Here is a 19,442-nt window from a genome sequence, read left to right as displayed (position 1 = left end):
TACACTAAATGCTGTACAAAACAAAATCTTTCGATTACGTATTTGTACGATCGTGTCGTATAGGGAGGTGAAATCAATGGCTGAGGACAGAATTAGATGGAAAATGCTCCACCGACAAGAACAAAGTTCTTAAATTAATTGATGATGATCGAGCGGACGAACGATCGTAGAGCTACGAAATACGGAGAAGGATTTTTTTGCAATCAAAGACTGCAATCACCTAAACTATAAGAATACGTTTTATATACCTATCTGAATTAAAATTTCATGTCAATATTTTTGTGACTGATTTAATCTATAAAAATTATTTAAATAACCGCAAGCCTCATCCGCATTATACCTAGCACCATCCTATCACGCGATGACAAAATGCACAGTAACAAGTGATATAAAGAGCCTCGCGTCAACAGTCCTGTTTCATTTGTGAAAAACTGCCTTTGAGTTGCGCTTTGTTAAAAGTGAAAAATAAAACTAATAACTGTCAGTGAAATTATTAGTCTGAAATTTCTAATTCAAAAATTGTATTTTGATTAGTGGTTTTATAAATATGCTGTTAAAATGTAGATAATCTGAATTAATTTATCATTAATATAACTTATTACGTGTTTGATATTTTTTTAAATATACACCACTATTCAAAGCAATAACTTTTTAGTGTGGAAAAAAAAGAAGTAAAAGAAATTATCCCTACATCCAACCAAACTTCATAAAAACAAATACTTATTTTAAAATAAAAAGAACATTTCAATTTCGAACAATAAATTTTTTATATACAAAAAGCAACAAAAGAAAACATCCACAGCCGACCATAGACATATTTTACATCAAAATGGAATACAACGAAACCCTCTACGAGGGTCCACACATAGGGCTCCGGTCCCCAAACCTAACCAACTCCACGGTCACCCTGCAGGAGAGCTTCGAGATTGACTTAGAGGATACCAACTGGATTCTCACCAATTCTTTCATAATCTTCACAATGCAAACTGGTAAGTACTCTTCATGTCATGAAAACATATTAAGCAAAAGAAAAATAATACAATGCTTCTTTATGTTTTGTATTGTAAATTTTCTTATGTTCAATTAACCACTAGCTGCTTCGCTCCCGTGGAAATTTCGGGATAAAACGTATCTACCCTATGTGTTGTTGTTGTTATTGTGTTGCTGCAGGTAAAATTCTACCCGTGTACCCAAATTCATAACAATCCGTCCAATAAATTATGCATGAAAGACTAACTATACATACATCAATACAAACTTTCGCATTTTGTATTTAAAAACGAATTATTTTTTTAACGAATTATAAGTGCCTATAAATAATTCGTAAAAAATAATTCGTTACATGTTTAACAAAATAATAAATAATAATTAAAGAAGTGTTGTCTACTTGACTGGGTAAAAACAAAATAATCCTACCTAATATTATAAATGCGAAAGTACGTTTGTTTTTGTTACCTCTTCACGCTTTTTCTATTCAACCAATCTTTTTGAAACTTTGCAAACATATAATTTGAAGTGTGGAGAGGGACATAGGGTACCTTCCATATCGGAAAAATAACTGTTCCCGCCGGGAAAAAAGCTAGTTGTATCATAAAATCTCGTATGTAGTGAAACGTATGAAAATACATTTGAATGTTTTGAAATGTAACAGTGTAAATATACATAGGTACATTGTTATTTGAAGTTCTACAAAATTCCATCCAGTTAACCCACGAAAGAGATCATAGTCTAGAGTCGAGTCTCTTTCTACACACACTAACGTAAATGTAGTTATGATTTATGGGATAAACACATACTACTTATTAGAATAACAATTTTAAAACAATAATGGCTCATAAATAATATTCACATGATTGTAAGAGCCTTTTCACGATTTAGATGATTTGAAATGTTTTGTGAAAAGCGTGTCTTCGCCCTAGAATAGGACCACAGCTGGCAACAAAGCATTACCGAAGAGAATTGACCGATAGGCGGCGGCCGGTCGGTAAAATCACAGATGAATCTTCAAAGTTTTAAACGCAGGCTACTTGCAGGATTCGGGATGCTGGAGTCAGGTTGTGTTTCCATAAAAAATGAGGCTAACATCATGATGAAGAACTTGGCAGACATCTCTCTCGGTGGTGAGTTTTCATTTTTGTAACAGAGGGCCGCATTGACGCGTTGCATGTATCATGGTAGCTCCCTGGTCTCTAAACAACCCACTAAACAAGTGTGATATTTTCGGCGATAATATATAAATATAATATACTAGCTTTTTCCCGCGGCTTCGCCCACGTGAGTTATTCTGCGAAAGCGGAACACAAACTTTCACCTTGTTACAGTCAATTGGGGGTTGATTTTTGAAAGAAAACCTACCCTATGTTTGAACGGAAGCTTTTAGCTATATACAGGGTTACTGGTATCAAACGCAAAACCTCCTAAAGACTACTTGTTGTTGGTTCATCAAAACAAGCAACTTTTATTCTACGATTTTTCGAGATTCGTATTTTTTTTCATATAAAAAAAATACAATCTAATTTGCTATTCTTAACTGTATGTAATAGCCTAGCAACACGAGGTAGCGTTATGTATAGAAATTAACGTTTTATAGAAACGACATTAAAACAAAAAAAAGGTTTTTTTGTATTTATAAAGTTAGTCTCTATGTACCTTATGCGCTTTTGGAAGGTTATGCCGTTAGATAGTCCAGTAACCCTGTGTACATACCAAATTCCATTAAAATCGGTCCAGCGGTTTGACCGTGAAAGCTGTTTAATACTAGTATCCTCCCAGGTCTAACCTACTGGATCTTCGGTTACGGCATGTCCTTCGGCCAGGGCCCGTATTCCAACTCCTTCATAGGACTGGGCGACTTCCTGGTGGACCCGCCGGTGGGGGACGCTCTCATGGGGCCAGTGCTGGCCTCGTTCCTGTTCCAGCTGTCCTTCGCGACCACCGCCACTACCATAGTCAGCGGCGCTATGGCCGAGAGGTTCGAGGTTTTCTCGTTTTTATCGACGGTCATGTTTTTTTGAAGTAAAACTTCTTTAGCGGCGTTGTGCACTCAAATTCAAATTCAAATCATTTATTCAGAAATTAGACCTTCACAGGCACTTTTTCTCGTCAATCTTTATATTTATAGTTATTTCTCACAAGCTACAAACTACTGGCATTTCGGAACGACCACTGCTGAGAAGAAATGCCGAAAGAAAAAAGAAGAAATTTTTGTGATGGATAAAAAATGTTTAACTCGCGTCAGGACACGTGACCCTGATCGAAAATTCGTAAGACGTCAAAAGTGCACAACGTTAATATTCAAGTTTTCATTTGAGTGCAACACGTTTTTTTTTGTTAATCTTTTTCGCGTGTCATTAGTGTCTTAATAGGCTAAATAATCCTTTTAGACGTTGACAGGTAGTCGTTAAAGTCATGTCAGATGCCTTTAGGTGACTTAAATAAAATCTGACACCAGTGTTATCAATATTTCCCATGGATTTAGTAGGTAGGTACTCCGTATCTCTACTAATTCTATGATATTTCCAATGTTATTTTTGCTAATATATGTTTTGTCACTATCTTTAAAATTGACAGAAAGAGACAAACATATTTTAGCATAGAGTATGTTTTAACTTTTTAGTGAATAACAGGGAGTCTATAAGAAAGACTCTCTTTGGGTCGGCGAGTTAAAAAACCAGATTAAAAAACAGAATCTAATCAAATGTTAAGTATAATAATGTTAAACTGCCTATGTAATAAGTTTGGCAATAAAGTCATTTTTTTCCGTGGTACCATTGGATGTCCCATTAATGGGACCATGGAAAATGGTTCTAACTCCTTTTTATATGAATTAATCTATATATATTAAAATCCATTTAATATGAATTGAGAGAAGATTCTCCTTCCAGATGCAACTTCAAGGCATACTGCCTGTTCTCGTTCCTCAACACCATTGTGTACTGCGTGCCGGCCGGGTGGGTGTGGGGCTCCCACGGGTTCCTCAACAAGATGGGCGCCGTCGACATCGCCGGCTCTGGACCTGTTCATCTTATTGGTAACTATATACCTACCACTTTTTTCCGCTAATTTTCCGGGATGTTCACAATCATAACCTGTTTTGATATACCTTTTGACTATGTACATTATGTACTTTTATATATTATTAGAAAGAAAAAAAAAACATTGTAAGAAACAATAATGGTAAGCCGATCTGGCATGATAGGGACCAACACTGTTCAAATGAGTTTCTTTCGGCATTTCTTCTCAGCAGTGGTCGTTCCGAAATGCCAGTAGTTTGTAGCTTGTGAGAAATAACTATAAATATTGACGAGAAAAAGTGCATGTGAAGTCTAATTTCTGAATAAATGATTTGAATTTGAATTTGATGAAAGGTACCCTATGTCCTTCTCCATACTTAAAACTACATGTATGCACAATTTCAAGAAGATTTGTTGAGTAGATAGAGCGTGAAGAGGTAACAAACGAACTTACTTTCGCATTTATACTTAAATATTAGTTAGAATGAGGATAGTTTTTCCCATTGATCCGAATACCTATAGTTATATAGTTATATACCAAAATATTTACAGGTGGCTCGTCGGCCTTCGCGTCCGCACTGATGCTGGGCCCTCGCCTGGGTAGATACGAGAAGGGCCTGGCTCCGCTTCCTCTAGGGAACCCGGTCAATGCTGTGATGGGAACCTTTGTACTGTGGTGGGGTTGGCTGGCTTTCAACTCTGGCAGTACCTACGGGGTGAGTCATCAGCATACTTGACTTGTTCTTACTTAACTTATAATGTAACTATGTGTTACTAGCTGCGCCCCGGGGCTTCGCTCCTGTGAAAATTTCAGGATGAAAAGTACCCCATGTGTGGTAATATTCTACCAGTGTACTAAATTTCATAACAATCCTTCCAGTAGATTTTGCGTGAAACAGTAACAAACTTACGCATATATACATATACATCCTCACAAACTTTCGCATTTATAATATTAGTAGTAGATGTCCCTATGTATATTCGGATGGAATCTTGCAACTCGATTTTGAAGTACTGAAATTTTGTACACACATTTGACCATTAGGTCATGCTTATCATAGACACATGGCCCAGGAACGTGGGAACTCCTCAACGGTTTACTACATGAACACGACATTTTTGTCACACATTGAATGCAATAATATGTCATTTTTATACTGCAACACAGATACTTGCTATTTTATGATTCTGTGTCAATTTTTTGCTATTTCTGAGGGTCTACCATCAACTATTATAAAACGATTCCAATGCAACTCAGTTCAATTTAGGAACCTGAAATGAATCGAATTCATACTAAAAATTAAGTCGATGGTACGAATTTGCGATGCAGGTCAGTTTAGGTCGTAAAGTGGATCGCGTTAAGAGATAATGGTAAGTCCCCTGTTATGTTTTTAGTATCTGGAATGTGTATGCGTGTTGGTTGACGACGTGCATCCTAGGTAGAGCGTTAAGAACAAATAAACATACTTTCGCATTATAATATTAGTTAGGATTAGGATTTATGGGCCCCTTTCACCATTTTCTGACAAATTTATCATTTAAGTACCACATTATAATAATTTACCTAACAGATAAACTAGCTAAATCTACCTGATGTGATTGGCCACTCAGCTCTAACCACTTGCAAAACAATGTTTAACGCTATATGTATCTGTTCATATGTTACCTATAAGTACTATGGCTATCAGATACTTAATCAGCAAGCAGTGAAACATGTCCTAAACGTAGGTAACATGTAACATCTTACCTACGTTTTGTGCAAATAAATATATTAATTAATCTACGCACGAGTAACACATGTTACAAAACTGATTTCCATACTTTTAGACAGCTTTCTTACCTTCATACGACATGCTGTCAAAACGCAATTACCCATTTTTATTATATACATAAAACAAGGCATTCATTAGACATTATATAAAGAAATCACTAGACATTAACCATGAACGAACCCAAGGTCAAATAAAACTGAATAATCGACTCGAAATAGTCATGTAATGTAGGCAATTAGAGAAAAAGAGTGCATTAGCTGTGATTGTATGTAAACGCCGCCATTTTAAATTTTCATGGAATGAATGACAAAATGGATGCCATTTGACGCACGCTAACGTGATTAGCAGAGATAAAATTATTCGAGATCGGTTAAAAATTCAATGCTTAGTTCATTCTTCATTTAAGAATCGTCCCTTAACAGTAAATCTGTGGTCCCCGCCCTAAAATATCCTCTCCATCCATATCCTCCTGTGTATGTCGTACCAACAAGATAAGCGATAAACATAGGCAACAACGTCATTCCCAAAAAGGGTTGTAGTCAAGCAGGTATAAAACCAATGTCGAATTGTTACACATTTTAAGGTTAATTTATCAAGCGAATTATGGGCTTCAAGGCATTACAGCCGATAATGAAAACGGGACCAAGCTCAGATGAGAGTCTTCATATATTTTTCCTTTCATCAGCACTTGATCACAATCATAATATGTTTCAATATAAGTACCTTTTGACCATGTACTTTATTGTGTACTTGCATTGTTATATTACTGATAAAAAAATGTACATAAATTTATATTTAAAAAATGGTAAGCCCTTCTGGCATAATAGGGACCAACACTGTTTGAATTCGTTTCTTTCGGCAATTCTTCTCAGCGGTGGTCGTTCCGAAATGCTAGTAGTTTGTAGCTTTGGTAAATATCATTTAATGTTGAATATGACGTGATATTTGGGGATATGGGGATTTGATTTTGATTTCACTGGTGAAAAAATTACAAAATATTGAAAGCTACCAAATTAATTATGTGAGTTACAAGTTTCATGTTTGCATGCATCAGATATTATGGTAATATGTAGTGAATCTGATTAGAGTGATAAATAAATATTATGATATAGATGTACAGGCGACTCGAATATTATACTACTGCAATAACACAGCCCTGCTTCGCACGGTCTAAGAGCCACGTCCTATGACTTCGTCGCGTTCCGTCATCCTCCGTCACGTTGACGTCCGTTGACGGATCAAAACAGAACAATAAAAGATGTGAATCAAAACCTATAGAAAACGTTGGAAAAATCGTCGTTTTGGCAAACGATGGAGCCATATCACAAGAAAAGGAGAAGAACGACACCAGAAAGAGCGTTGTTCATCAAAATATTTTAACTATTATTAATTAAGTATTGTATACTAACCCAATATGGACATAGTCTGAAATAAAAATCTGTCAATTCAATTATGCGAAAGTGCGTTTGTTTGTTACCTTTACATGTTGTATGTACTCAACCAATCTGGATAAATACAGACAGAGGTACCTCTACCTCTGTACATCTCTTTCAAAAGAGGTAATTAGAGACCTTGGGACGTCGCCTGCAAGGGTCACTCTAGTCTATTTTAGCCGCCAAATATCAATGCTTGCCAGTGTTCCGATTTGAAGACCCAGACTAAAAAGTCGGTAACGTGCGGCACACTGCGTTGCTGGTGTTCATTGGCTGCAGTGACCACTTACCATCAGATGTGCCGCGTAGTATAAAAAAACATAAATATAAATTACTAGCTGCGCCCCCGTTTCGCTTTACCCTATGTGCTATTCCAGGTTATATTCTACCCATGAACCAAATTTCATAACAATAGGTCCAGTAGATTTTGCGTGAAAGAGTAACAAACATACATCCTCACAAACTTTCGCAATTATAACATTAGTATAGGACTTAAAACAGTTATTAAACGCGCACATACATTTTATACCTTTACAGCTCGTTTCAGCTTGTTTCAGCCGCTCGATGACCACACATGTCGTTGTAACACGACCGTATGCGTAGTGCGACTTTGCTATTTACATCCATCGAGTCGATTCGCAGTGAGACGCAACTAACCAATCAACGTGCGCCATTATGACCCAACGACAACCACACCGCAATGTGATTGGTTGGCTGTGTCTCACTTCGAATCGAGCCGATAGTGAGAAGGAAAATGCAAACCGCACTTCGCCCTGTGAAAAGTGCGAGGTATATAATGTATGTATCTATATACGCGGTAATTAATAATGAAACGCGAGAGTTTAAAATTAATTATATTAAACTTTACGGCGAAGGACATACGGCACCTTTTTAACTAGCAAGTTTCGTATATTTTCAAAATATTGTTTACTTTATTATCAGGTAAGCGGTGCCAAATGGCAGTACGCAGCGCGAGCAGCCGTAATGACAATGATGGGTTCCTTCGGCGGAGGAGTTTTCGGCTTGTTGTGAGTTTAACATATACCGCCAATAGTGTTTAAGTGTACATATCCTGAACTAATCGAAGTCTACTATTAAACCCTATATTAATAATAAAATCTGTTATTGTCCGAGAGAGAGTTTTCTTAGACAATAATGATCCACAGTCATGACAATAATCCTAAGTTTGTTTATTTGTAACATCTTCACGCTCTATCTACTGGACCGATTTTCTTGAAATTTTGCATATATGTAGTTTGAAGTATGGAGAGGACATAGGATACGAAATTTGAAGAAGAAAATGAAATATTTTCATACCGGAGAAAAAATGTTTCCGTGAGAAATATCCGCGGGCGAAGCCGCGTTCAAAATCTAGTTACTTATAGTATGTTAGTAAATTTAATCAAATCAAATAAATTGCAAATTACAACAGTCAGTCCAATATGTAGTTTAGACTTATTAAAACACCATTAATTAAATAAAAAATTAATCACTATTTAATATAAAAATTGAAAGTGAAAAAGTGCCTGTGAAGGTCTAATTTCTGAATAAATGATTTGAGATTGAATTTGAAAAGTGATGCCATTTTGCTAGGAATGTCGTTGTTTCTTATCAGCTTATGATTTTATATTTGTGTTTAAAACATCTTTAGGCGCAATTTGCAATCTGGTTTGTATGCAATTAATGTAATATTGATATTATAAATAATAATCCCTTGTTCCTTGTACGACGGGAGGATATGTGTGTACTGTCTTATTGCTTTGGGGCAGGAAGAAATAAATGAATGAACAATAACACTCCTTTGCTTCAAAAGCTCAATTGTCTCCCCCTGTCATTCCCTTCTTGTTACAGATATACGATGATAAAGAACAAAGGGAAAGCCGAAGTTATGGATCTCATTAACAGTGTTTTAGGATCTCTGGTCTCAATTACAGGTAGGTTACCGGAATCTTTTAACGAGCTCGGTGATGATGAATTAGTATGAGTGACGACCTCGGTGGCGCAGTGGTAAAGTGCTTGCTTCTGAACCGAGAGGTCCCGGGTTCGATCCCCGGTCGGGTCATGATGGAAATTGATCTTTTTCTAATCGGCCCGGGTCAACTGCCAAAGCCATGTCCCATTGCTCGGTTGCGCTCCGACACAGAACAACGCAGACATTGTATAGAGTTTTGTCAAAGTACGTCAGTGTGAAAACCTATTGAAAACAACGGAGCAGAGGGCGAAGTGCGGGTTTGCATTTCACTTCTCACTATCGAATCGATTCGCAGTGAGACGCAGCGAACCAATCACAGTGCACCGTTGTGACGCAACGACAACCACACCGCAATGTGATTGGTTCGCTGCGTTCGCTCACTTTGAATCGATTCGATAGTGAGATATGTGAAATGCAAACCCGCACTTCGCATAATTTTTTTTAGACAACATTCTGCGTCGTCGCAACGGAGCACGATTGATCATTGGGACATGGCTTTTACGTAATCAATAATGTCTGCCTAAACCGTTCCCTTCCGGGCAGAAGGGGCAAAACCAAAAAGTGCTGGCTTGATGTTGTCAAGGAGGACAACGTGCCAAAGGTCTGACTATTAAGGATGCTGAAGACCGTACGAAATTGGAGGAGAAAATTAGGAATCGAAGGCGAACCCTGAACTCCTGCTGCGGCTAATGAAGACGAGAAACGCTCAGTTTACTTGCAAGATTTGATTACAGACAGACAAACAACAGGTCAGGTGAAGCTAAATATAAGCTTATAAATTCTTTCCAGCTGGCTGTTTCCTGTATCGTGCATGGGAAGCCATTTTGATTGGTATGATTGGCGCTTGTATCGCGATTGTGACCTGCCCGCTGTTCGACCGGATCAAGGTCGACGACCCCGTCGGCGCCTCTGCCGTGCACGGCGCCTGCGGCTTCTGGGGTGAGCACTGCGTCTTCTACTAAAAATATCATGCTATCTCTATCTCACATGAGAAGCCCTTCTGAAAGGTGTGATCTTCGCCTCCTACAGCCAGATCTTTGGGTGTATGTGTCTCACTGGAGCCAGGACATCATAAGATGCCAAGCTCTCTTTGTCTGGCATGGGTATCGAAATCGGTATAATCATCTTCTCCATCTCCTACACTGGGTGTCCTACAACCAGGATGATACCTGTATGTCCTCTGTTTGGATGGTATGTCTGGCTCACGAAATAACAAATAGTGGTCTGGATGGTACCTAGGTATATTTCTGTCTCCTTGGAGCCAGGGTATCATGAGGTGCCACGCTGTCTCTGTCTGGCATAGAAATCCATCCTGAACGTTATGATTTGCTTCTGCATTTCCTACAGCGGTCTCTGGACATTGCTGTCACTGTCTTACTGAAACCAGCTTGTGTCAGACTCGTGACACAAGCTGACGGGAACCATTTTGTGTAACGTATTGTACCTACGTACTTACTAATAATTAATTAATTTGAAGCATAAAACATAATACCTACATCAAAATACCAATATAGGTACCTACCTATATTGGTATTTTGATGTAGGTATCATGTTTTATGCTTCAAATTAATTATTTATATTCTATTCTAAATCGGAAATAACAAAGCTTTCTAAAAGACAATATACTTAGGTACCTACCTATATTGTTATTTTGATGTAGGTAAGTATCATGTTTTATGCTTCAAATTAATTATTTATATTCTATTCTAAATCGGAAATAACATAAGTTTTCTTCTCAGGAGTGCTCGCCGTTGGTCTATTTGCTGACAATCCAATTCCGATGGAAACGACCAATGGGAGATCTGGTCTCTTCAAAGGTAAGTAATTTATAGTTGCTAATTTCCAGAACAAATACCCTGCAGTAGAATTTACCCAGGGAAATGAAGAAATACTATTAACTACACTTATACTGCTTAACCAAAAAAAAACAGACCACTTGATGATATTTGGAAAAGAAGAGTCTGATTTGGCATGTATATAAAGTCGGTAGTTAATAAATTAAAGTTTATTCGGATCACATAATAAAGCAAAGCTAAGAGATCGCAGAAGGCGGGAATTGCAATACTTGACAGTTGACAGACAATTTGACATTGACATAAGGTAGTGCATGCAGGGTAGGGTGCGTTCTACAACAAAAATATACCTACCCATTGCAGGTGGTGGCTGGTACCTCCTAGGCGTGCAAGCGCTAACAGGCGTCTGCCTCATGACCTGGGCGTCTCTGGTCACCGTGGCGCTGCTCTGGCTCATAGACAAGATAATGCCGATCAGAATGGACCCGTATGAGGAGCTGCTGGGGGCAGACTTGACTGAGCACAGAATACGGCATGGACAAGTATGTTATATAAATTATGAGTGGTAACGGTGGGCAGAGATTTGCAGTGGATGTATAAAAAATCACCTATATAAAATGTGACTATTACCCAAGGTACATACCATATTTAGCACTTCGTATGCATGGTTCGTAAGTATGTGTTCTATAACACCCTGTTACTGGAAGTATTATATAATACTAGCTTTTGCCAGCGACTTCGCCCGCGTGAATTTACCACGTGAACATTATTTTTTTCGGGATAAAAGGTACCCTCCCTATGTCCTTCTCCGTACTTCAAACCTGAAGTACGCAAAATTACAAGAAGATTGGCTGAGTACTTAGATAAAGCATGAAGAGGTAAAAAACAAACTTACATTCGCATTTATAATTAAGTAGTTAGGATGACCCTGTATAATCTTCGTCAGGTGGGAGTGTCCCGCGCAGTGTCAGCCTTACGACCGTTCCACCGCTCGCACAGTATCGAGGGGGTTGACGGCATCGGCGTCAACTCTGGACACACTATTATTTTGGACAAGCTCAGTGAAGTATGTAAATTCATTGTTATTATTTACTAGCTATTTGCCCGCGGCTTCGCGCATAATACGCTGTGTGATATAGTGTGTCGCGATATAGTGTTTTCATTGAAAAGTTTATTTTATCAGCATTTAGCGTCATCTATAACAGAATACAGGTTTTTCAAAAATGCCACGGGAACAACAGTTTTTTCCGAGATGAAAGGTACCCTATGTCCTTCTCTATACTCTTAATTATACAACAATTTATTACCTCCACAGATTAACAACCAAAAATTAAAAGAAGGTAACCTAAAAATGTTCACAAACAACGCATTCGAAGACCATGGACAAGGAAGAAAAAGAAAAGGACTGTTGAATCATGCCAGCAACCCGGCTAATGATCTCCACCGCGCTCTAGACTCTATGGTTCTAGAAATGAATGGCGCGAAATTCAAAAATAGAACCAACGGAGAAAGTTCAAAAACGCGAATAGCGCCTGAGGAGTTGAAAGGGAAAAAGTTGAAAGAATTATCTGTTCAGGAATTGGAAGATGTTGAAGAAATAAATGCAAATATGGACAGATTTCGACATAGATTTGGGGAGGATGATTATAAAAGGGATGTGATGCGCGCTAATAGTAATATTCGATGGATTGATTAGTGCAATTTTGTGTAAATTCTTTTGGAACGTATGTATATGTGGTCGTCCAAATCAAAAGGGACCTTATGGCGCCTGGCACTTACGCCATTATTTTGTTTTGGAACAACGGCGATAAAGATCTGAGTGCTAGCCGCCATAAGGTCCCTTTTGATTTGGACGACCAAATATTTTTGTTTATGAAAAACTAGTCTTATTAAAAAAAGTGTTAACAAAAGATCCATTCTATAGAAATAATTTATTCAGAAATTAGTCCTTCATTTTAAATTCTATATAATAAATCTGAAAGCTGCAAACTATTTGCATTTTGGAACGACCACTGCTGAGAAGAAAAGCCGAAAGAAACTCATTTCAACTTTTTGGTTCCCTATCATGCCAGAGGGGCTTACCATTAAATTTTTTTATTTAGTTTTTTATCAGTAATATAACAAAATTGTAACGATACGAAAAGTAAACATAAACATGTTACAATGTTGATTGTGATAGAACGCTGTGAAAGAAATAGGAATATAATAATATTAAATAATGATTATAACCGAACAAAATATACGATAATCGAGCAGACTAGCTGCACTATGCACGAGTTGACGCATGATAGACGCTTACGATTTATATGCATTCGAATCTCGATTAGAAATGATATTTTTAATATGAAACGATAGTCAATACCATAGACAAGCATAATTGCAGTAGGTAACTAAAACAAATATTACTTAGATAAATCAGTTAATATTACAAAACACAAAGTACTCTCCCGCGTCTGTCGGCACGGATGAGATTGTGTGATTCCGTGAGGAAGGTATGATTCAATATGTTTTTAACCGAGCGAAACCGTGACAGGTCGCTAGTATTATAATAGTATAGAATTCTGTCATAACTTGTCATATGTAAATATATGGCCATCCAAATCAAAAGGGCGTTATAATCAAAGGACATTATGGCACCCGGCACTTACGCCATTATTGCCGTTGTTTTGTATTCGAAGAAAGGCAATAAAGACCTAAGTGCCAGCCGCCTTAAGGTCCCTTTTGATTTGGACGGCCACATAAGATCAGTAAGGTTTCTTAGCAAATAAAATAAAAAATGTTTCAAAAACTTTTTTTTTCATGCAAAAATAAATTACACTTCAAAACATCGACTTACAAATAAAAAGACAGTCTTTTATGAACAGTATTCAAAATTTAATTTCGCATTACATAAGTATAGTTCATGTTACTTTATATGCCAACTAACCCTCTATTAATAAAATATGTTGGTTTTGTCACTATCGCACTTTATAATAATTGACAATGACAGAACGAGACAAAACATTTTATAAATAAGAGGGTAAGCGTACAATGATGATCTACATTACAATGTATATTCAATCTCAAAAACGGTCTTCGAATTCGAACAATTTCAAATCGGGAAAAAATGTTGCCAGTAAAAAAAAAAACAATTAAATAATGGAATTATTGTACCAATGGCTAATTTCCGTTGGCAACGCTTTGAAAGTCTTAACAGCTTCGTTAATATCTTCAATGGGGACCGCTAAAGTGAACAATTTATATTCTTTTTGGACCCTACTCGTGGTGGTATCACCTGAATTGTATATGGAGTCTGTATTCCTAACTGGTAGGATTATTTCTAAAGACTGTAGATGTTCAAACGCTTTTAATACGACTGGTCTGGGCACTGATTGCGTTGAAGAATTGGCGTTGGCGAACTTTGTATATCTGTAAAAAATTGAAAATATAGCTTTTGCCGGTGACCTCATGCTCGCGTGATTTTCCCACGGGAATATTAATTTTTCCGGGATAAAAGCTGCCCATACTTCAAACTACATGTGTGCAAATTTTCAAGATGATTGGTTGAACAGATAGAGCGTGAAGAGGTAACAATTTACTTTTCACATTTATAAAATTAGTTAGGATATTGTATTCTTACCTGTGCAAAACCATTTCGAAATTCATAGGCTGCCCGTCAAACACCTCCATACCGTGTTTCATGGCTATGACCAGAGACAACTCCAGTATAGACAACGACTGCAGCTGTCTCACTCTATGCTCCGGTGCGACGCATTTGTCAATGGCTGCGGACATCTCTGACGCTTCAATATAAGGTTTCGACGGTGATACTTGACAAATTAGTTGAAACTGTAACATAATACAATACTAACTGTAGTATACTTGCGAGATTACGTGCCCCGTCCTCGCACGTAAGTGTACATCACAGCCACATGACTAATGCTCCAACGTATGTGCATCTCGCCGTCTCGTAACCAACTGAGCGCTTGCTCGCCACGCTATGACTTATATCACAGTGGTGGGGAGGAAGTGACTATAGACATACACTACACTAACCATAAGACAAAACAAAGGAGACGACTCATTGCCATTACTATGAGTACACTGTATAATTTTACTATACTAGCAGTCCGTACCGACTTCGCTCGGGTAAAAACATAATACATTATACAACTAAACCGTCCTCAGGAATCACGCGATCTATTGGTGGAAAGCTAATTACCTGTAGTTTTTGAGTTTACGGCGAACAGACAAACATACGCGGCAGAGGACTTTGTTTTCAACCTCCGACGCAATAAGAGAGTTGTTATAAGTTTAACGTGTCTGTCTGTGTATCTATCTAGTTTATAGTTTTTTCTTTGTGTCATAGATAATTTTATCCCGATTGTTCTTAGCCATGTTTCATGAAAATCGGTTCAGCCGTTCAAAAGTTGTAGCGAAATAAATATTGAAAGTCTAAAACTTTTTAATTTGTCTAACAAACTTGTGATTTACTTACCAGTACATTCCTAAATATCTGTTCATTGACAGTATAATAACAGAATTTCTCTACAGCGTCTGTTACAACATCGTCTTGCACCAAACTGTATATATGAGCATTCCAGTCTTCAACAAAACTGGAGTCCAAGCCGCTGAACTCATTGCCGGCGACCTTACATTTTGATAGTACTTTGTCGGAAATCATATATGCATTTTCTGTGGTGTCTACGTCCATTGATTCTGATGTTTGGACTAGAATAAGTAAAAAAGGTAGTGGAAAATCAGCTTAAATAATTGTTTCGAGCTAGCTTCATCCAAAACGCTAAATGTCATCCAAAACCGATTTGCAGATATTATGTACATAAAAAAAAATTATCACACAAAAAATACTAATAAAATTAAATAAAATATTGGTTTTACTTCTTCCTAAAAAAAACATATCAATGATTAAATTTTGGAAAACAAATTAAACATAGTCTTTTATTTAAATTAAGGACTTATAGGATTTGGATGAATTTAATCAAATCTTAAAAATTCAATATATAGTTATTTCCCTGCTGCATACTTTGCAATCGTGTATTTAAGCTTGTCTGTCAGTAATAAAAAACTCACTAGATTTCTTTCTTCCCTTCCCTTTTTTCTTCCTTGGACTATCCACAGCTTTCAAAACAGGCATAGACAACAACCATAGTAGGACCTGCTTGAAATTGTCTATGGGTGAGATCATTTCCCCGGACTCCTCATTTGGGAACAGGAAGATGTGGCGATGGGAGAAGCGCGATTTTACCCTCTTCTCTAGGAGTTCCATTACGTCCAAACGATTTGTTATTCCTGGATACATAGAAACAGGCTCATTAATATTTTTCTTTATAGCGTGTCAGACATTTTCTAGATCTCTATATCGGGCAATCTGTGAGATCTAACATCAAATATTTGCCAAAAATTTAAATTAGAATAAAGTAAAATTAAAATTTTCTTCATGTTGGAAATATCATTAGCTTCCTGTTCCTTTCACCTTACTATTTCATTTTGTTTTATGGTTAGAAAAATATGGCAACAAGGCATCTTCTCTCAATTTTTGCATATGTACATTTTACACTTGTACATGTGTATAACTCACCAAGCACACACATAGGCGACTGCTTGCTATGCGTGATATCAAACAGGTTGTACAACAAATTTTGCGTTCTGCCGCTGTGGCAGAACATGTCGAATTCCTCCAGCAAAAAGAGCATGCTCTTGCACTTCCTGTCAGCACCCGTTTGGAGACAGCTTAGTAAAAATGATAAGTTCTCAGCGAAGGTGCCGAACACTCGATCCCCTACTGCATTTTCTAGTTGCATCTGGAATTTAAGATGCAGTAACAATTGAATGAAACAGCTCTTTGATCAGAGCCTGAAAAATATGAGTCTATCAGAGTCATAATGAAAATTCTCTTTATATCTCCATTTATATTGTATGAAGAGGCATGCAAACTGGATTAAAACTAACTGGGTAGGTATCTGAGCCCTGTTCTGTACTAGCAAAACATTTTAGAGTTATCATTATAACAAGCCCGCAGCATTGCCCACATAACTTTACCACGGGAACAACTATTTTTCTGGAATGAAAGTTACCCTATGTCCTTCTCCATACTTCAAACTAAATGTATGCTAGAAGATTGCTTGAGTAGATAGTGTGAAGAGGTAACAAACTAACTTTCACATTTATATTAATTAGGATTAAGATTTAAAGTTTTCATTTTATTTTATTTGAGAAACATACTACAACCTTACAAAAACTTGACTTAGGTGATTATCATACCTGTGCAGTAATAGACTTGAGTGCCACCTTATCGTCATGATGGAGGAGCCCGTTCAACTTCACAACAATAGCATCACTAGTTAGATCCACCTCCATGCTCAGCTGATGAAGAACAGAGTTGATGAGCTGGAAAACCAATTAAGGTTCATTCTAGCCATTTATCCTTACGCGATGTCTGACTGTCTGTCTGTTATATACCTTTTCATGGTTACACCACTGGGTATATTTGGAACAGATATAGTTAATGACTCAAAATCAAACGTAGACACTGGTTATTCCAGTTTTCACCACTGAAATCATCCGAAAAGCAGCCAGGCCATTACGGATGTAAGCGGGCGCTTAACCTATAAACATAATTTTGTTATTAAAGGATTGTGAAACTAACCGTGGTTTTACCACTGCCCCTAGGTCCTAGCATGAGAGCAGAGTGAGATTCACCGTGCACAATAGTGCGTTTCATCAAATCGTAAACATGATCTCTTTCTTGCTTATGATTCTTGAAAGTAAAGTTGTCCTCCATAATTTTAAGCTTCAAATACTTCCTTATCAATTTTATTTGAACCGGCAACGTGCTTTCAGATGGTAAAACACACATTTTATTGGTTTTTATAACATCAATAGAATAAAATAATAATCACAAACAAAATATACAACAAACAAAATAACTTCCTACATTCCCGCGCGATACTGATTTTGACTTTGATTGTTTTGCTGATTGACTTTGACATTTGAAATCATAATGAAAATGTACATTATTTTCCCGCGTCTGACTTTTGAAATTAAATGTCTGAATTGAATGAAAATTATCCCCTCCATAACTCCTACCTAGGTAGGGGTAGGGTAGGTATCATTGGGTATCATGCATGTAATATATATGTACATAAAAAAGAGCGAATGATACGACATACATAGCTTAAATAGGGAAGTCCATAGGAATGACCATTCATAAATAATGTACCTATTCAATATACCTATTCAATAACACAACTCTGAATTTATTGCTTCGTTAGCTATATTAGGTAATCAAACTCTACTACTTGTTAAGCAGTGATGATATTGATCATAATATGTATTGCATTTCGCGACGCTATTGATGCTTTTCAGAGCGTTACGACCGCGGTGGCCGCACTGTCATTACTATATTTGTCAAATTTGGCATAATTTTACTATTTGACTTTGAAATCATTGATCAGTACTATGTATACTAGTATGTATATCAATTTAATGAATGATTTATTGTGGAAATGAGTCCATCCTCAAGAAAATTGACGGATCGTAATGACAGCGCGGCCGCCGCACCGGTCGAAACGCTGTGTGAACCACCCTATTGTAGCTTCAGAAAATTAGTAAAAATATCGTCTGCGCATGTGTAGATTTCATATAAAACGCGCATGCGTATATCTGTAAATTTAACGATCAATATTTATAAAGATATACCAGAGAATAACATCTAAAGACATCACTTAGGATAAGGAAGATTTAATAAAACAAACTCAAATTATTTTTAATTACTTATGCAATATAGCACCATGAATAAAATAAAGCACCCACTGTACCTAGTATTGCTTTTATCATGATGCTTAATATAGTTTTGATTTGTGTTTCAATTTGGTGTGATATTCCAGAAATCCAATCTTAATAGACAAGTCATGGATGTATAAAAAAAATCTTTTTATGCGTTCATGAGATAGGTACTTACTTATATTATTAATTTTTAGAAAAAGCGAACTAATTATTGTGTCAAACTTGTACTTATAGAGGAGTTTACTGGGCACTTATCTATCTATCAGAAGTTACAATGTATAGATCCTACTTAATAAATACCATTTATGTTACCTTGGCCATTATGCTATGTCTCTGTCTATTCTATTTACCGACATATATGTATCTCTTTCTTGACCTTAAACTCTGCAGATCGCTCTGAAATACATAAGAGGATTTTTTGTGTAGGATCAGTCCTTTCTCACTTGAACTCACTTCAACATGTTTGTAAGACCTATTCTTCTTCTTGGCAAGTGTTTTATTAGTAACACTGGTGTAAAATTTATTTAAGTTGCCTAAAGGCATCTAACGTAATCTGTTAGTTCAGCCCATGGGAACTGATAGCAGCAGAGCAGTGAATTTCAAAATAACAGTCATTAAAGTAAATATACTACTCTAATACCTAGACTTGAATACTGAAGATAAACTTATTTTCA

General features: G+C 36.9%; 2 protein-coding genes across 2 annotated transcripts; one reads left to right on the top strand and one right to left on the bottom strand.

The window, feature by feature from the left end:
- The first annotated feature begins 665 nt into the window (after positions 1-665).
- Amt (Ammonium transporter) lies at positions 666-13,771 on the top strand. The gene is made up of 12 exons (XM_053765128.1): positions 666-989; positions 2,034-2,120; positions 2,773-2,971; positions 3,885-4,030; positions 4,566-4,729; positions 8,161-8,246; positions 9,070-9,152; positions 9,980-10,129; positions 10,930-11,007; positions 11,347-11,525; positions 11,930-12,049; positions 12,299-13,771. Exons 1-12 carry the CDS (start codon positions 830-832, stop codon positions 12,677-12,679), a joined length of 1,833 nt encoding a protein of 610 aa, XP_053621103.1. The 5' UTR covers positions 666-829; the 3' UTR covers positions 12,680-13,771.
- Orc4 (Origin recognition complex subunit 4) lies at positions 13,761-17,953 on the bottom strand. Its single transcript, XM_053765129.2, has 7 exons — positions 17,630-17,953; positions 17,245-17,370; positions 16,562-16,784; positions 16,054-16,272; positions 15,461-15,693; positions 14,603-14,811; positions 13,761-14,391 (listed from the first exon to the last, which is right to left on the bottom strand). The coding sequence occupies exons 1-7, from the start codon at positions 17,837-17,839 to the stop codon at positions 14,115-14,117; spliced, it is 1,497 nt and encodes a 498-aa protein (XP_053621104.1). The 5' UTR covers positions 17,840-17,953; the 3' UTR covers positions 13,761-14,114.
- Between the last annotated feature and the right edge of the window lie 1,489 nt (positions 17,954-19,442).

This window comes from Plodia interpunctella, chromosome 27 (genome assembly GCF_027563975.2).
Source record: "Plodia interpunctella isolate USDA-ARS_2022_Savannah chromosome 27, ilPloInte3.2, whole genome shotgun sequence".
Lineage (NCBI taxonomy): Eukaryota > Metazoa > Arthropoda > Insecta > Lepidoptera > Pyralidae > Plodia > Plodia interpunctella.
The sequence above is the reverse complement of the archived record's forward strand: the minus strand, read 5'-3'. Positions and strand labels throughout refer to the sequence as shown.